This window comes from Paramormyrops kingsleyae, chromosome 3 (assembly GCF_048594095.1).
Source record: "Paramormyrops kingsleyae isolate MSU_618 chromosome 3, PKINGS_0.4, whole genome shotgun sequence".
In the NCBI taxonomy this organism is placed as follows: Eukaryota; Metazoa; Chordata; class Actinopteri; order Osteoglossiformes; family Mormyridae; genus Paramormyrops; species Paramormyrops kingsleyae.
Window position 1 is genome coordinate 14,779,479 of NC_132799.1, and position 17,574 is coordinate 14,797,052.

General features: G+C 48.2%; 1 protein-coding gene across 1 annotated transcript in view; it reads left to right on the top strand.

The window, feature by feature from the left end:
- wdr11 (WD repeat domain 11) overlaps positions 1-17,574 on the top strand; it is a 45,853-nt gene that overhangs the window by 12,316 nt on the left and 15,963 nt on the right. The window contains exons 11-22 of the mRNA XM_072709701.1: positions 4,749-4,833; positions 7,930-8,036; positions 11,247-11,322; positions 11,734-11,842; positions 12,733-12,854; positions 12,977-13,124; positions 13,974-14,080; positions 14,177-14,291; positions 15,008-15,179; positions 16,143-16,251; positions 16,970-17,032; positions 17,401-17,466. Coding sequence (XP_072565802.1) covers positions 4,749-4,833; positions 7,930-8,036; positions 11,247-11,322; positions 11,734-11,842; positions 12,733-12,854; positions 12,977-13,124; positions 13,974-14,080; positions 14,177-14,291; positions 15,008-15,179; positions 16,143-16,251; positions 16,970-17,032; positions 17,401-17,466 — 1,279 coding nt within the window. The remainder of the gene's footprint in view (positions 1-4,748; positions 4,834-7,929; positions 8,037-11,246; positions 11,323-11,733; positions 11,843-12,732; positions 12,855-12,976; positions 13,125-13,973; positions 14,081-14,176; positions 14,292-15,007; positions 15,180-16,142; positions 16,252-16,969; positions 17,033-17,400; positions 17,467-17,574) is intronic.

The window sequence follows — 17,574 nt, forward strand, 5'->3', positions numbered from 1 at the left end:
AACAAGGTGGAGCAGGAGACACTGGGAATAACCAAAAACCAGCCAGGTAGAGGGGAGACGCAGCTTACTAATGCCAGAGATGACTGTCAACTTATAACAGTTTCTCATGAATCGGAGGATGACATCAAGTGATCTTCTAAAGGAATGGGAAAGATTAAGTAGTGTGAAGTGCAGTGCAGTGCAGTGCTAGGACAATTCGTATCAGCAATTCATATCAGGCTCCTAGAAGCAGGACTGCAGTCCCATAAAGCAAGGAAGAAGTCCTTCATCAATGAGAAACAGGGGAGAGCCAGGCTGCAGTTAGCAAAAGAAAGTATGTGATTCACAGATGCACACCCATGAATTGAGAAATGAGTGAAACAAAAACTTGTGCTGTGCTTGATTTTTTCCAATGCTGTACCTCATTATTTTGAGGTTGTTCAAAGGTCAACAGTACAGTGGTGGAAAGTTCAGGTTCAGAAAGTAGAAATCCAGACCAAGATTTTGTTTCAACCAACCAGTTGACTGTGACTCTTTATACTGGACTGGTTGGTGGAAACAAAATCTTGGTCTGGATTTCTTACTTTCTGAACCTGAACTGTCCACCTCTAACAGTAGGGGTTAAGTTGGGAGGCACCACACCAGCTGTTGTGAAAGAGCCTGCCGATCCCCCACAGCTGACCCCTGGCGTGATCTCACAGTGTAAACTCTCAGCTTAAAATCCCTTATCCAGAGTGCAGTTTGCGTTGTTACCACACCATGGGGAAGTACTATTAGTTACGTGAAGGCTGCCTGCGTGACTAATTGCTCATTTGCTTGAGGACTCGATCTCACCTTTGCAGCGTTTCAAAACAATCATTCCCTCCATTTTATTCAGACCTTTATTAGTTGTGCAAATCTGTATTTGCTGTGATGGGATGATGGTCCGCTTAGATGTATGTTATTTTCCCTTCCTGTCTGCGTTGAAATGCATCCATCCATTTGTCCTGGCCCGGGTCTGGGGAGGCGGGGGGGCTGGAGCCTATCCCAGGCAGCACCGGGTATAAGGGCAGGTTGCAGCCTGCATGGGAAGCCAGTACATTGCAGAGCAGTTATGTAAAATATCACCACAAGCTGTTACATTATAGGAGCCCCAGTGACTAATTTGCCCTGTAAAAATGTTCTATAAAATGTGCCACGGAAATACATATATTTACAGAGATTTGAATTTCTCTGCATTTTAGCTCACAGGAAATGAAGTCCATCACAGGTACGACATGCTAGGTACTGATGTGTGTCTGTACTCCAGGGGCCCTAACCTGTAGATTCCCACAAACTGGTTTATGCTGTACAAAAACTTTAGGGACCAGTAAAATGGCCAGTCATGGACTGGTAAAATGTTTTTATTATTATTATTTTTAAAATTAACCAACCCCTGTGCAAAACCCTAGCTTTCTGCGGCCCGGTGGAATGCTGGCCACGGACCAGGGGTTGGGTACCCCTACTGAAGTCCACTGATGATGTCATTGGGTCGTGAACTGGTGCACATCCACCTTACAGAACTTGTAGGTGTTTCTCATAGGGATGTTTTCCATTATAAATTTTATTTTACTGAGTGCGGGGAGGTGCCTGCTAATGTCTTCATGTTCTGGGATCAGATTCAGCGGCCTCAGCGCATCATGGCAGTCGCAGCCCTGACTGCCTGATTGGCGACCGCTGTGTAGATACACCTCCGCTGTGTAGATACACCTCCGCTATGTAGATACACCTCCACTGAGTCCGGCATAAATGCTGCCCCCTGATTCTGTCTCAACCCGGAGTACATTCTGTCTTTTCTTGATTGAAATTTACTTTCACTGCTGTTATTACCAGGGGTTTTTACATTCGGAATGAAATTTAGAAATATACCACAGAAAGTTTAGTTTAATACCAGTGTTCTTTTGATGATGTGGAATAAAACGTTTTAACCTAATAGTAATATATTCTGTGGTTAAGGTCACGTTTTGTTAAATTCATTTTGAGATCAATATTTAATTCCAAAATATAGATTAGGCACATTAATTAAATGCTGGTGGATTTTACTCAGACCAGGAGTAAACTCTCATCGGCAGTCTCTCTCTTTCTCTCTCTCTCTCTCTCTCCCTCTTTCTCTCTCCCCATCCCCCGTAAACATTTTTCCAGCTGTGAGTTGATAACTGTTGCTGCTACCCCCACTATGATTGAGGGCTGTTCTTTCTTTGCCGGTCAATCTGCACCTCCCCGCCTCCTCCCCCTTTGACATTCCATGTTTACAGGGTCTGTTGGCGTTCGGGCCTGACAGCTCAATCTCATACACATTTTAACGCAGTCTGGGAGAGGTGGATCTGTTTATGAATGAAACTCCTGAAGGCCGTTGGTGCAGAAGCCCTCTGACCTCATACAGAAAGCTGGCCATAGCACTGCGGTGACATTTTGCCGTGAAATTGACTCATGTGGTACAGCATGCATACAGTATATAAAAACATTGTCAGTATGCTTTCCTGCTTTTGACTCACAGTAATATAGAAATGCCTGTCAGACTAATTAAGCTGTATGTGGTTTTCCTTTGTTTCTATGCAACTGGCTTATTCTTAGTTTACCTGCTGTGCAGAAACACTATCATAAACATTTTTGCAAAAATCTTATTTAGTGCCGCCTTCAATGACTGTAAAAGCCGTCTCCCTTAGGTGGCCGATTCCCAGTCTTCTCTCTATGTGTAGACGTCTGTTGTCATGCACCAGCTCGTCTCTGTTGGTGATCGTTTAAGGTAGTCTTCAATTTCAGCCTCCCTGTCCTCTGGGTCTATGCCCCTATATAACACCCTCATTGTCATCTTTCTTTGACACTAAAGGGATTAACTGGTTAAAACTGGTTTTAGGCATGCATTCATCACCTTTCTACTCCCTGTTGCCATGTTTGTGGATGACCACTGCAGTCCCCTAATATACATGTATGCCCCCCCCCCCCCAAAGTATTCTTAAATCGGGAAGGGGAAGCTACTGTAGGTGCTGCAGTGATGGGAGAAAGGGAATGATGTCTGTCACCGACTGGTTCTGTCTGGTTCTGGCCTGTTCTGTCCGATTCCGTCAGCACTGTTGCAGATTGTCCTGGGGCCCAAAATGACAAAGAATCATAGTGGTGGTGTTAAGATGGTCTCAGGTGATGTCCTGTGGGTTGGAATTTTCCAGAACAAAGAAAACTGTTAGAGTCTAGGGCGAATCTGGAGGGGAGGGAAAAGAGAACGAGAGCTTAATAAAAAGGACCCTTATAGATGTTTATTAAGTAGCTCTTGGGTGAGACCAGCAGCAGCATGGAGACTGACTACCCAGACGTCTGCTTTAATCTGCTTTAAATCCTATTACGTAGTCCTTCATATTCAGATATGGTCCTATTTTCCCTTGAGAGTAGTTAGCACAGTGTGTGTATGCATTTATACATGACTTATTATCCACTGGCCCTACAGCAAGTCCTCCTTTTACTTTGGTTTGTGCATTTAGAGAGCAGATTGTGTGAGGACACCACATCCCAAAGAAGCCATATGGCTATCAATTCTCAGCCTGTCCCTGATGGCCTAATTGGTCAAATTAGTCAATTAATTGTGTACATTTACAGCTGTGCAGGCGATCCAAAATATTATTTCCCAGTGTTCGGTGCCTATTTGAACTCTCTACCTGTGACGCACCCTGGAGGCAGAGGGGTGCGACTGCAGTTTAGCTGTGTCCTGTTTGAGTTTGCAGCACCAGCCGTGCCGAATCGAGGGAACGCGACCTTTAGCATCCCCAGCAGCAGCACAGAATGTCACACGCGTGCCAGGAAGTAGCTTAGCCGTTAATGGTCCTTTAATTGCTGATTCGAATCCAGAGCCTCTTCTGTTCTGCCCCCGATGAGGTACTTATCCTGAGTAATATCGCAGGGTATGTTTTTTTGGGTAAGATTTTATGCTAACGAGCAATTAGCTCTTGGTAAGGAGAGTAATTTATTGTAAGGGGGTGTACTGTACGGTGGATTTGCTTCTGAATGAGAATGGGCTTTTATGGTGCACTTCAGAGGTCTCTGAAGTTGAAAGGCTGATAATCACCTTATTGGTCTGCTTTTGGAGAATCTACTTCTTTTGTTGGTCTGTTTTTGTAGAGACCGCTGCTTTGATTGGTCTGCTTTTGGAGAGACCACTGCTTTTATTGGTCTGCTTTTGGAGAGACCGCTGCATTTATTGGTTCGTTTTTGGAGAGACCACTGCTTTTATTTGTCCGCTTTTGGAGAGACCACCACTTTTAATGGTCCGCTATGGTGGGCAGTGGTGGCTTAATGTTCGAATCCCAACCAGCAAGGCACCACTGAGGTAGCCTGAGCAAGGTACCGCCCCCAAGCACTGCTCCCCGGGCACTGAATTAGCTGCCCCCTGCTATGTCACATATGGGTTAAATGCAGAGGACACATTTCGTTGTTGTGTAAATTCTAAATTTGGAGAGACCAGCGCTTCTTTTGTTATGCTTTTGGAGAGACCACCGCTTTTATTGGTCTGATTTTGGAGAGACCACCGCTTTTATTGGTCTGCTTTTAGAGAGACCACTGCTATTTCTGGTCTGCTTTTGGAGAGACATCTTTCACAGTGGCCTAAATCTTTGATCTGTCGAGAACCTTGAGATGCGGCCCTTTAAATGGAGAAATGCTTGGGGGGTTGGGGGGCAGCTTTGGCAGGGACCATGGCCTCGATGCTCAGAGCAACTCGAAACAGGAAGCGGTTAAATATCATTTGTCTGCCTTTTCCTCAGGTACCAGCAACGGCTCAGTGCTCATCTACAACCTGACCAGCGGCCTTCTCCACAAAGAGCTGAGCAGCCACTCCTGCGAAGTCAGGTGAGAGCAGACGCACTCCCAGTGGCCGTCTAGGTGTCTCCTGCGCCGGTGACTAGCCCAGTCCTTCACGTCAAGTCTGGTTATCCTGTACAAATTTGATATTTACGGCCGTGTTCGTAATTCTCGTCTTGAAATCTAAAATCCATTTACATCCATTTCAGCTGAGCAGACAGCTGCCAAGACGTGACATTATGAGAACGGATGGTGTAGTCTGAGATAACGGCCGGCATGCGGTCTCCCTCTCTCTCATAGCCCTTCCTCAGGAGCCCATCTCATGCCTTCCTGTCAGCCGCCGTCAAAACGTTGTTTCAGTACCGGGGGGCGGCTTATCGACGGCACAGGTTTGCAGCTCATTTAAGTGTCAGGTGACTCTAAATTTTCATGTCACTCCGACAGATGTCCCTGCTGTTTCCTGAGGCAACTTTCTTGTAAATTACCCCTCTAATGATAGCACTGCTAAATAAATAATATATTAATAATAAATGTAAGTCACAGCCTTGAGTTTCTCAACGTTCTGGTCCAGTAACATATTGCTTGATGCAGTGCTAACTCAGAAGTAATTACTCTTTTTCTTTTTAATTATCCATTTTGGTTCCTGATCTCTAGTAGAAGCTCTTTTAAAACACCAGAACGCTGCCCCCTTTATGTAACATAATGCATTCACACCGATGGTGGACTTTAATCAGAGTGCCTAATGCTATGCTAATGCTTCATGCTTGGGTCCTTCCTGTTCCTCCAGCCCCTCTGTGTGCACGAGCACACGTCTGTGCGGGTAGGAGGCATCGATTGTGTCTCTGGTACCATCAGCTGCCACAAAAGACTATTGAAAGAAAAGGAGAAAGACTGGATTCGTCCTTAACCCTTTCAGTCTCATTTTGTTCCCTTAAACTGCTTTTGTTAGTACCATTCTCTCTCATCTCTTTTAACGAGTGGCTAGCTTTTAAGTGTACATGCACCCTGTCTTTGAAGATATCAAATTTAATAAGTATGGATATTACGGTTATGCAGGTTATATTAGACATGTAATTGAACCCATTAACTAACCTAATGAGTCCTGCAGGGAGGATGTGGGTTCGATGTCCGTGATGCCCGGATTAGCATTCCGTCGCCACGGAAACACGGAAAATGCAAAGATAAAGGAAGCTAACAGCTGGTTCCCCTGCATATTCCTGCTTTGTTGTTCTGGGCTCCTCAGTCAGTCCCTGACATTATGAACCACAGTCTCCTTCGAGTTTGGGTGTGATAGCCAGTGTGGCCCCAGAAACTGTTAACTGGTTCATTCAGAACAATTTCACTGTGATCCATTAAGCAGGAAATGTGATCAATTAAGCAATTTACAGATTGATCGGGGACAATAGAGCCGGCCCTCTGTTTTCCAAGGGTCAGGCCGCCCTTTAATTACAGAAGTTACTCATTGCCCAAGGTGTTTCCTGCATGCACAATTCATCTGGAGTTTTGTGCGTCCAAGAGTCTGTGATGGTGTCTGCCTTTATTTCACTCTGCTCCTGTAAACCTGCAGCTCCTTCCTCCTGCAGTCATAAGCAGGAAGCTGTTAGCTGTTTATGAAGGCAGAGCTGGAGCTGCGGATAGGGTTTGGCCCCCCTCACTTCTTTCCCAAATATACTGCACTGTGTGTGTGTGCGTGTGTGTGCTCGTGCGTGTGTGTGCTCGTGCGTGTGTGTGCTCGTGCGTGCGTGTGTGTGTGTTGAGGAGCGGACTGTATAGCTGTGACTGGGTATAATATAAATGACTGCCCCGCATCCCTCCCCCCCCCCATCTTGTGGCAATCCCCCATCTTCAGTCACATCCTTCCTTTTCATCCCTGCTCAGGTGCCTCTCCATCCAACATTCTGGAAGCATCCATTTGCCTTCCAGCTTCTCTCAGTCCCTGTAGCTCGGGTGTGAATGATATTAAGGATTGCCCCCCAACTCCCCCCACCCCACCCCGACTCCTGCCTTTGCTTCAGTCCTCATCCTCCCTCTTGCCTGTCACACCCCTACTTTCGTTCATGCTCCCTCCCCCCCCCCTCTTTCTCTCTCATACTGTCAGCTCTCTCTAGCGGAATTTCCACAAATCCCCCCCCCCGGTTCATCTCCCTGCAGATCTCCCCCCCCCCCCCCCCCCCCAGTTCCATTCACAGCAGGCCATCGACCGGCCCTGTCACTGTGTTATCGGACTCCCCCACTTCACACAGAGACAGACACACACCCCCACCGAGCGCCTAACCCCCCCCCCGACACCCAGTGGTGAAATTGAACAGGTCGTCTCACACATGCTTCCTGCAGCCCTGTTAATTAGCCCTTCTGCTGTGTATGCTTTAGCTGGCACCTAATGCTAACGTGGTTCGTCCTCCCATACCTCCCCTGCTGCTCCCCCGTCGCCCCCCTGCAGCCCCCCTTCCACTCCCCTCTCCCTTCCTGGTCTGTTAGCTCCTCTGTATTCTCTTAGTGGCTGCTAATCTGTAGCCTTTAGCCGTGCCTGCGATTCGCGTGAAATCTCTCCAGATAAAGCCTGGGCGCTTCAGGTTAATAGAGATCATTATGCACCATCTATCAAATTAATCATGACGGATACTCTGCCTCATTCGTTTAAGAAAAGTTTTCCCAGCAGAAACTGGAAAGAAGAATTAAATGGTTGGAGACCTATTAGACGGTACGTCAGTCAGTAATGTGGCTAGTGAACGGTTCCTTTATTTAAATGTTTGATTTTTTTTTGACAGTACTACTACCTTCTGAGTGAAACTCCATCTGATCCTCTGTGGGGCGCCTTTTTCGTCCCTGTGCTGTCCCACAAATGACAATTCCCGGCACATGGGCCTTGTGCCATCACAGGTCATGTGACACCTCCCATCCTGCCTCTGCTCGCTTTGTAGACTGTGACCCATCGGGCGTGACATCCCTATTGGCCCCACGGCCGATCAATTCTCCCAGCGGTGCCCGCCCACTGTCAGCATTCTTCTTGCCTGATTGGTCCGTCGGCAACTGTTCTCTGGAGTCTCAATGCATGCTGCACGTCTGTGTATCTGTCTTTGTCTTTCCGAGGAGCCATGACACTCAAATATTGGCGCTTGTGTCTGTGTATGTCTGTTTCTCCAGGGGGATCGAGTGGGTCAGTCTCAGCAGCTTCTTGTCCTTCGCCACCTCAGCCCCCAATAACTTGGGCCTGGTGCGGAATGAGCTGCAGCACACTCACCTGCCCACAGGTGAGGCACTGGTCTCGTCTCTCTCTACGTATTGAATTTATTGTGCTGGTGACTATGAACTGAATGAACCAATAACTTGTGTGAAATGAATGATCAGATGGATGGATTGTTAACATATCAGCTCATGATGCTGTTTTGTGTGGGGCCAAATTTGTCCTCCCTTCAGAACGATCCAATTACTGGTTATCTTGATGCTTATTTTTCTGTTTCATTACGCAGTATTTCTGTTGGGGCAAACCAACAGAGACTCATCCATTCTAAGATGACACATAAATCCAGTGGTAGATTTACTTCTATGCTTATGATTTTCTGGTGACATCCAGACCATCTTGTTCCTTCAACGACTACCATACCAGGCTACTATCCATCTCTCCTCCCTGATCACTTATCAAGTACAGTGTTACACAACATACGTGCCAGACTTGCCCCATTAAATACCACACGCTGCAGGTCAGACCAAACGCCCTGCAGAACCCACTGTCTGCATATGAGATCTGCATGTGTTGCACTTGTTTATAACAGAAGAACATTTGGTCTCAGTCCTCTAAAACATGGCCACCTGCTATTAGATGCTAGTTTTCTTTATCCACCAATTTTATTACCTTGTAACAGCTACACTGTGCCTCTTATCCGCCCATATCAAGATCCCGCGTTTTTGGTCTTCAGATTTTATGTAGGACCTATTAAACATTCGTTTGGTTCCTGGACCTGCACTGAAATGGCACTTCGAGTTGTTGGCGCGTGTCGGAGTGAAAGTAGAGGGGTGACTTTGTGTCGAGACGGAGGGAGCAGCCAAGGGAGGCTGGTCGACAGAGTTATTAGTTACACTGAGGCTGGTCGTTACTGATCTGTCATAAACAGATGAGACAGGCCGCGGTTTAACGGGGAAACAGTGGTAAGGACCGTGCGGTTAATAGCTTTGTGGTCATGAATATCACCCGACATCCCTCAAATCCCTCGCCAAGTAACTGAAAAACATAAAATCAGTAATAGGCCCCCGAATCCTGAACCCTCCCCCCCCCCAGTCCAGTCATAGTCCTTCTCTTTGCCTCAGAGGGCCAGTCCATCACAGTGGCGGGCAGCTCAGACAGCTGGAGAGATGCGGCATTATTTCACTTCCCCTCTTCCTCTGGCTACTTCCAGTTTCGCTACCGGAGAATAACTGGCCTCCACCCAAAGCAATAAAAGATTGAGACATATTTTTTTATGACTTATTCTTAATCAAGTCAGCCTCCATAAATGAACGAGTTTTACTGATGGAGCTTCAAAAGGAGCAAACGGCTGTTGGACGGATGGCCAGGACCCGGCGGATGTCCCGCGAATATGTCTCTGTGCCAGTCGCTCTGAAAAGTAGTATACCATTGCGCTTGCACCTTGTTTCGCTCTTTGCCTTCATTTGGGTAGCAGTCATCGTTTATGTCCCTCCTTTCTTTTTTGACATAATTTTGGAAACCAAAAGAATTGGGGGTGGGAGTGACTTGTGACCTTGGTCACCATCTGCGGGAAACACGTTAAGCCGAAAAGCCTGTAATTGGAGATTATTGAATGTATGGGGATAATCACACACAGTAGCACCCCTGGACAGTGATGGGTGATGGCCTTCAAAACTAGATTAATGGCTTTGTGGTCTGCTGTCAAGGAGGGAGTGGAGGAGGGGTGTCTGCATGTGCTTCTGCATGTGTCCGTCTGCAAACGTGTTCACATACGTGAACGGCAAGCCTAGGAGATGTGAGAGCTCATTAAATTTAAACACAAAGGAGACAAGAAGGGAATCCGGTCCTGGGAGATGATTCTAGAAGCAGCGCCCAGCAAGCTTGTTAACTTCTTGCATTGTTACGGCAATGCCTTCCCTTGAATGTTACACGTTAAGCGCGGTAAACTAATTGCCGCACTTAATTACCGCGCCTTGCTTTTGTTTTCGTGCCATCGCGTGGCTAATGTGCGTCGCTGCGGTCTGTCAGCCCTGTTGGCAGGACGTCAGCGGGTGAATCATTGCCAAAAACCGAGAGCGAGGTGGTGAATTTTCCCACGTGGACGGCGGCTGGTTACATAAGCGCCGTTTACCTGCCCATGCTCACGAGGTCACAGTTGGCGTGTCTCGTGTGCATCTGTGCATGTGCTTGTGTCAGACGGGACGAGGCAAGGCGAGCCCTCTAGCTGGGATGCCGGATGGGCCGTGGCAGAATTCGGCCATAAACTCTCATTACGGCACCACACTGACAGCATGAGGCTATGGGGAGTTTGAGGGAATAGAATCCGGCAATTGGGAGCTGGTGCAAGGCTGCACAGTGCTAAACGGTGTGAGCAGTGGATGGGGCGGGGCCGCAGGGAGCCCCCTACCCGATCTGAGCAAGCGAGACCGGACAGCTCCGGTTCTGCCCTTTAACCATGTATCGGTCCACCGTGTCCTCAGCCTGCCCTGTCAGTAGGGCCGCTTTGGGATCAATTTCGGGCTGTTTGCCTTCTTCGCGATTATTAATTTACCTTTGGTGATTGTTCCTCCCTGAGGACAGCAGTCCAGCACCTCAGAATAGAATCTGTGTAGGTTGTTGGAGACAGGCGTGATTCAGGAACAGGGCCATCTAAGAGCCTTACATTCTGTAAACCATTTCAGTAAGAAATTACTGGAATGGGCATAGATTTAATTTATTATTATAAATATTATTAGGGTCATTATCATCTGGAGGTAAGGTACAGCTTGCAGGCACACGCATGCTCACACAAACACACCGGGGTGATGTCAAATTCCCGGGTTCCCTTTGCATTGTGGGAGGGAGTGCAGGTACCGCGCGAGCAGGTGGCTTGTTCCTGCGACCACTCACTGTGTCACTGGGTATTTATGTGTGGATGGCTTCCTGTTGAGTTCCCCCTTATCTGCCATCGATGATTAACGGCTCGGTATTCAAGGAGCTACTGTGGAGATGAGATATGGCGGACCAGCAGAGATATTACAGTGGAGGGGAGGCTTGGATTTTTGGTTAAATGAGGTGGTTACCCTGCTGCTGGTCTCCAGGGCCTTCTGGAGGGGCTACCGATGTGGCCGCGTGCTTGGAATGAGAGGGACAGCTTCAAGGTACATAGACTGTCAGGAGGGTTTAGGGCTGGAGTTTAGGTCCGCCTTATATCTCACACAGTCCAAGAGCAGCACCCATTCCTTTTCAGTCCATGATTACTGTCCCCTTAATGAAAGCCTTTACCCCTCCTCTTCAGGAAGGACATTCGCTTTCCGAGGTGAGCGGGGGAACGACGAGCCGCCCATTGAGATGATTAAAGTCTCCCACCTGAAGTGAGTATCCATGACTGGGATTATAAATGCAGCACATAGCCGTGTTTGCTGCTGGCGCGGGGTGGGCGTGGGGGGGGGCGTGGGCTGCCCTCCCGTCGACTGGCCGCTGTCTCTGCGGTCTCACTCTTATAGCTCCCTTTTTATTACTTACTGAATGTCCAGAGCTGTGTCTCAGTTTGCTGGGAACAGTAATTGCAGACGATCCCTTACTGAGGGCAGAACCCAAAACAAGCCTAATGAAGTTGGTGTGTTGCGGGGTGGGGTGGGGGGGGGGGGGGGGGGCATTATTTCTCATTTGTCTCCAGTACTTTGAGCTCAATATTTTGCCTTTTCCAAAGCTGGCGCTTTGCCTCTTTGTGTCCGATGAAGTCTGCGGGTGGTGTTTAGGTGTATGGATCCCCCCCCCCTCAGGCAGTACCTGGTGGTGGTGTTTAAGGAGAAGCCCCTGGAGCTGTGGGACGTGAGGACGGGCACGCTGCTGCGCGAGATGGCCAAGAACTTCCCCACCGTCACGGCGCTGGTAGGCGCAGGGCACACAGACGCACACTGATCGCCGCCAGTCGCTTCCCACGCCCGCTCTCCCTACTGATGATTACCGGTTCCTCATCACACTGTAGCTGCAGAAAGCTGCTAACAAGCAGACGCTTGCATTATGATTATTAACAGTACAGTTCTGTTGGTTCTTACACAAGACACCTGTGTTCTTCCCCTGCTTTTGTTGTTCCTCTTAAGGTAGAACAACCCACACACCTTAATCACAGAGTTACTCCTTTCTAAAGCACAAACACGCACATTTATCGACTTGCTCCCCTCAGTCACTCGTTCTCCACTCTCCTGATGCCCCGTGGTCATGTCAATGCCCCCCCCCCCCCATCAGTGTGGGTAAATGCTCTTCCCCTCACTTCCAGAAAGGCCCTCCCTAAGCCCGATGCCCTTCGTAGATGCCTCCAGTTTGTATTCATGTTGCCGGTTCGCTTTGATCGAGTAAATATATATATTTTTTTACTGACAGGCTTGCTTACGCCAGCAGAAAGTTAAGAATTTATTCAGGGAAATTCAGTTACAGGCAACATATTTATTATTCTCCCCCAAGTGTTGCAGTTTTTCCAAACGGGCCGTTTTTATTTCGGTTTTTAAAACCGAAGCGACGCATATAATATGACCAGCGGTGTTAATAATGCAGCACTCTCCCGATGCTGCTGATCTTCATATTGATTATGCCGTCAAGGGGAATGGTTCCTAACCTCAGAGTGAGCATGAAGTCAAGTATCCCAGTGACCTCACCCGGGTCAGAGAGCATAGCTAGACACTTATGTGATACTGCAGAAGGGGGCGACAGATGAATGTGTGAGAACAGGGCGATTTGTGTTCTGTACATGCTTATGATCTGCGTTACGCACCTGTGTGTAGGAATGGTCACCTTCTCACAACCTGAAGAGTCTGAAGAAGAAGCAGCTGGCGGCACGGGAAGCCATGGCCAGACAGACTGTGTCTGACGCGGAGCAGAGCAGCGTGGAGTCCTCAGTCATAAGGTCAGGGGTCAAGGGTCAGAGGTCACTGTGACGTTTGGCACTGTTGGAGGGCCAGCTGGGTAATAGCGCTGGGCAATAATCACCCGCAGTAATACCTGGTGTGTCCCCCCCCCCCCCCCCAGCCTGCTGCAGGATGCGGAGAGTAAATCGGAGATGAGCCAAGGCATCTCTGCTCGCGAGCATTTTGTTTTCACCGACACGGACGGTCAGGTGTACCACATCACCGTGGAGGGGAACTCGGTGAAGGACGGGGCTCGCATTCCGCCCGATGTGAGTGCGCTGTCTCGGCCCCCCCCACTCCCGCCAGATGAGGGGAGACGAGGCAATGTTTGGAGATAAACACGGAGATGTGGGGGACGTGATCACACATGCGGCCTTTACTCAGCAGAGTTTGTCTTCTCAGTAATTGTGTGTCTGGCTCTTGTCCTCCATCCCGCTGATCTCGTTATGTTGACGGTGTCTATGTGGGTGCATCCCCCCCCCCCCCCAGGCCAGACACATGCTCCCTCCTCCACTGGCTGAATAATCTCTACCCTATGTCCATTTCTTTTTTTATAACCTAGCATGGGGCTTCTTGAGACGGGAAAAACGTGGCTGTTTTTCTCCACCTCACCCCCTTTAAATTACATTCACTTTCATCTTTAGTTATCTCACGTTGGTTGGGGGGGGGGGGGGGGGGGGGGGTTATATACCTAAGACTATTAGCCTCTAACAGGAAACGGCAGTGCTGCTCTAGGAGCAGATGGTGCGGTGGGGGAATTCGGAACGTGCCGGAAGGGCTGCTGTTGCCGGGGGCAGTGGAATGCTCCTCATTTATTAAGGCTATCTATTCACACTCCGGCTGGGAATACGAGAGAGAGCGGCCGCCTTGTGGTCATTACCGCCGCACGGACCCCCCCTTCGCCTCGCTTTCGGACTCCCCCCCCCCACCCCATTCCATTAGCATCCCTCCGTCCCTTAGTCTCTCCCCACATAGCCTGTGACAATCTGCAGCGTCCTCTCAGATAGGAAATCGTTTCCTCCCCGTTTCTTGCTGTGCCCCCCTGCCACCGTTACGTTAATTGAATTCATTCCCCTCTGTTGCCTTTGATAACCGTGACATTGTTCTCTGTGCTGCAGGGCAGTATGGGTAGCATCGCCTGCATTGCTTGGAAGGGGGACACCCTGGTACTGGGCGACGTTGACGGGAACCTCAACTTCTGGGATCTGAAGGCGCGTTTGTCTAGGTGAGGCTAAGGTCGGGGGTGTGGGGAGGAGCCCACCACGCCCATCTGCTGGGTTCCAGTGCACATCCGCACATTTGCTTGTCCGTTTGCCGTCAGGGGGATCCCCACACACCGGGGCTGGGTGAAGAAGATCCGCTTTGCCCCGGGAAAGGGCAACCAGAAGCTGCTGGTCATGTACACAGACGGGGCCGAGGTGTGGGACACCAAAGAGGTGCGTCCTGTCCTCCTTGTGAGATTTTCTGGGAATCCAAGTGAGAATTTGCTTGTCCTTGGTGAATGTCTGATTTCGTTTGCTTACGCGGAGGGGTGTTTCTGAGAGGAGCTCTGCTATGGGAGATTTGTAACCGTTGCTGTTGCCCACAGGGAGCACTACTTAGGGTCTTTATGCAGCTAAGCACACACAAGAGGTCCAGTTCCGCTTATTAAAAGTCGTTTCTCAGTCAGAAGTAGGCCTAAGTGGTTTGGCTGTGTTTCATTCCTGCAAAGTGTCCAGATATATACCTTTGTTTACATAAGTGGAAGTTTTTATTAAGACACCCTTTGCTCAGGTTACCAGCTCTGAAAATTAGGTTTAATGACCAGTAAATAAAAAAAAAAACACATTCTTAATTTAGTTTATTTCCTTTAAATATTTTAAAGTAAAATTAGCAAAGCTGAGGGTTGGTTTAAATGTCCTTTTCACACTTTCTCTTGTACTGTGATGAATGAATGTAATATTTACTGCCCGGAAAAAAATTCTCTGAGTGATTCAAGATTATGGGTTGGAAACGTTTCTCCCCGGGGCCTGTTGGTCGGCCACAGAGCACTGTCCTTGCTTGGTGACATGTCAGGGGGTGACAGACTCGCACAGAAGTGTGCCAGCTGACCTCACCCCTGCCTCAGAGGCTAGAGAAGTTAGTGACCTCCATCCCCCATCTCCCCAACCAGGTCCAGATGGTCAGCGGCCTCAGGGTCGGCCGGAACGTGACCTACCGCATCCTGGACATCGACTGGTGCACCTCCGATAAGGTGGTGCTGGCGTCGGACGACGGCTGCATCCGAGTGCTGGAGATGGCCATGAAGTCAGCCTGCTACCGAATGGACGAGCAGGACCTCACCGGTGAGACACAGAGTGGGGGAGCATTGAGAGAGGGAGGGAGGCGTTCATAGATAGAGTCAACTTAGAAATAACCCAGCAGGACTGTATGATCTGCCACGACACACCTTCACGTGGTCTTGGCTTTACTTTTAGCACTGGAAAATATTGAAAAAGCACAGCCAACAGATCTTTCTAATTTCCACCCCATCCAAAGCTTGCCTCCAGGCACTTGATTCTTTGAAGACTGTTCGTGATGGTTTACATTTTTGAAAAAACTACGGTACTTACGGAACCAGAACTTTAATATTCCTCTTTTTTTTTTGCTGGATTCCACTGCACAGTGGGCTATCAGGCAACAAACAGGTGGATCATACTGCTAAAACGGCCTTTATCTCTGGGATCGGAGAATGCCAGATGCAAGCATCTGACCTCACACCTGTCCTGAACGCATACATACATTCAGAAAATAGAATGGGATAAACTAACAGGGTTCATGACATCAACCCAGATATTGACAAAAACTGGGGTGTTCCATAAAATCCGGACATAAAGTGGTGTACACTAGATGCATTAAAGGTCAAACAAGACTTACACATGCATTTTTATTAAGGACTGTCGCCCCCTCAGACGATAAAGCACATTTTATTGGACTGTCCTGCCTATGCTGCCAACAAACAACGATTCTTCTTTACTGCACTGCAAGGAGTTTTTAATAATGAACAAGAAGGATGCTAGAAGTTTTTTATCACAAATACATAAGATGTCTGCCTTGTAGTATTAAGCTTGATGTGTATTTTATTTTTAAGCATTTTTACTTTATTTTATTTTAAATTTTATTTCTTTTTCAGTTTTACTAGGTATCATGATATTTATTTGCCTGTTTATACATCAATTCATGAATCAGTTTATTTCATGTATCTGCATGTAATCCAGCTGTGTGATTCCCCCGGCCCCTGATCTCCTTCTCTGGCCTCTGTCACCCAGACCCCGTGTGGTGCCCGTATCTCCTGCTCCCCCGGGCCGCTCTCACTCTGAAGGCTTTCCTCCTGCTGCAGCCTTGGTCTGGCTCCTTCACCATGGACATCACCCAGGTGTAGGTATTCTCTCTGTGCCTCCTGCAGTAAGGTGTGAGGTCTCCGCTCTGTCTGCCGGCTTCCCCGGTCTCAGATTGATGGGCCGGCCTGCATCACCTTCACTTCAGTTTTTGATGGACAGGAACCCCCCTCCACCCATCAGCGGCATCATCATCACCACTAGTGATGGCCAAATTAAGCTTCATAATGAACCATTTGTTGTGTTTTCTGACACCACTAGATGGTGCTCTCTTTTCAAAAGTGGGCTCATTAAATGCCCAAAACAAACCAAGAGCACCATCTAGTGGAGTCGAAAAATACAGAAAATGGTTCATGATCCACCATCTTGATTTTCATATGCCTAATTTAGGCACTTGAGGGGATCCCCAGGCTTGGTCTGGGAAAGCCCTGTCCCTGATTGTTTATTATGGTATGCTAAATGACCCAGTTCTGGTGGGTTACAGCCATCTTTGCTGAACAGGAGAACATAGCTGATGCCTATTGGATAATTCAGGATGCTCAGGTGAGGAGGAAGGCTTAATCAGTTTGTTGGCCACATTTTTTCTTCTACAACAAAAGTGACAGTGATCAGTGGTTTCTCTAATCTTCCTGAAACGGTTTATAGGTGAGTCAGGGTATCACATGGACGCCGTCGGCTTTGTCCTTGGAAAACGTGCATCAGAGTGTCTTCTGATATATTTAATCTCATGACAGCTTTCTTCCCTCCCAATATTGTAGGGATTACACAGAAAAAGAGGAAATTAAGGGCCTGATCCAGGAGCAGCTAAACTCCGTCTCCAAGTGAGTTCCTACCTCCGATCAGTCTGTCATGGAAAAGCAGAGCAAGCTGCCTTCAGCTAATCAGGTGGCATCTTAATTGCAGCTTTAGATCTGCAAGTTAAAGCTGCCTTGGGCTTCAGTCCCACACAACTGTGGGTTTGGATGGAGTGTTGGATAAAATGCACTCCCAACTTTTTATTTCTCACTTTATTTCTCGTTTTGAGGTTTCTTAACGTGCGATAGCCAAACATTGGAAGTAGCCCCCAGCTGCAACAGGCCCCTGATATATGAGGCATACAACAGGAAAAGAAATGTTGTGCTCCTTGGTGTATTTTTGGTTGTTTTCGAAGCTAAAATGTAACTTTGTATTGTATTTTTGTTTTTTTTAGCGACGTCAAGAGTGTTCTGCAGGACCCACAGCTAAATGTCCTTCAGCGATGCCTTCTTGTGTCGCGGTGAGTCTCTGACTTTCCGTTTCACCTGCTGCTCCTCTTTATCTCCGCACCCCGCCGTCCTGCGGGGGGTGGCTTTAATATCACTCCCCTGGTCTGAAATGTGAAAGC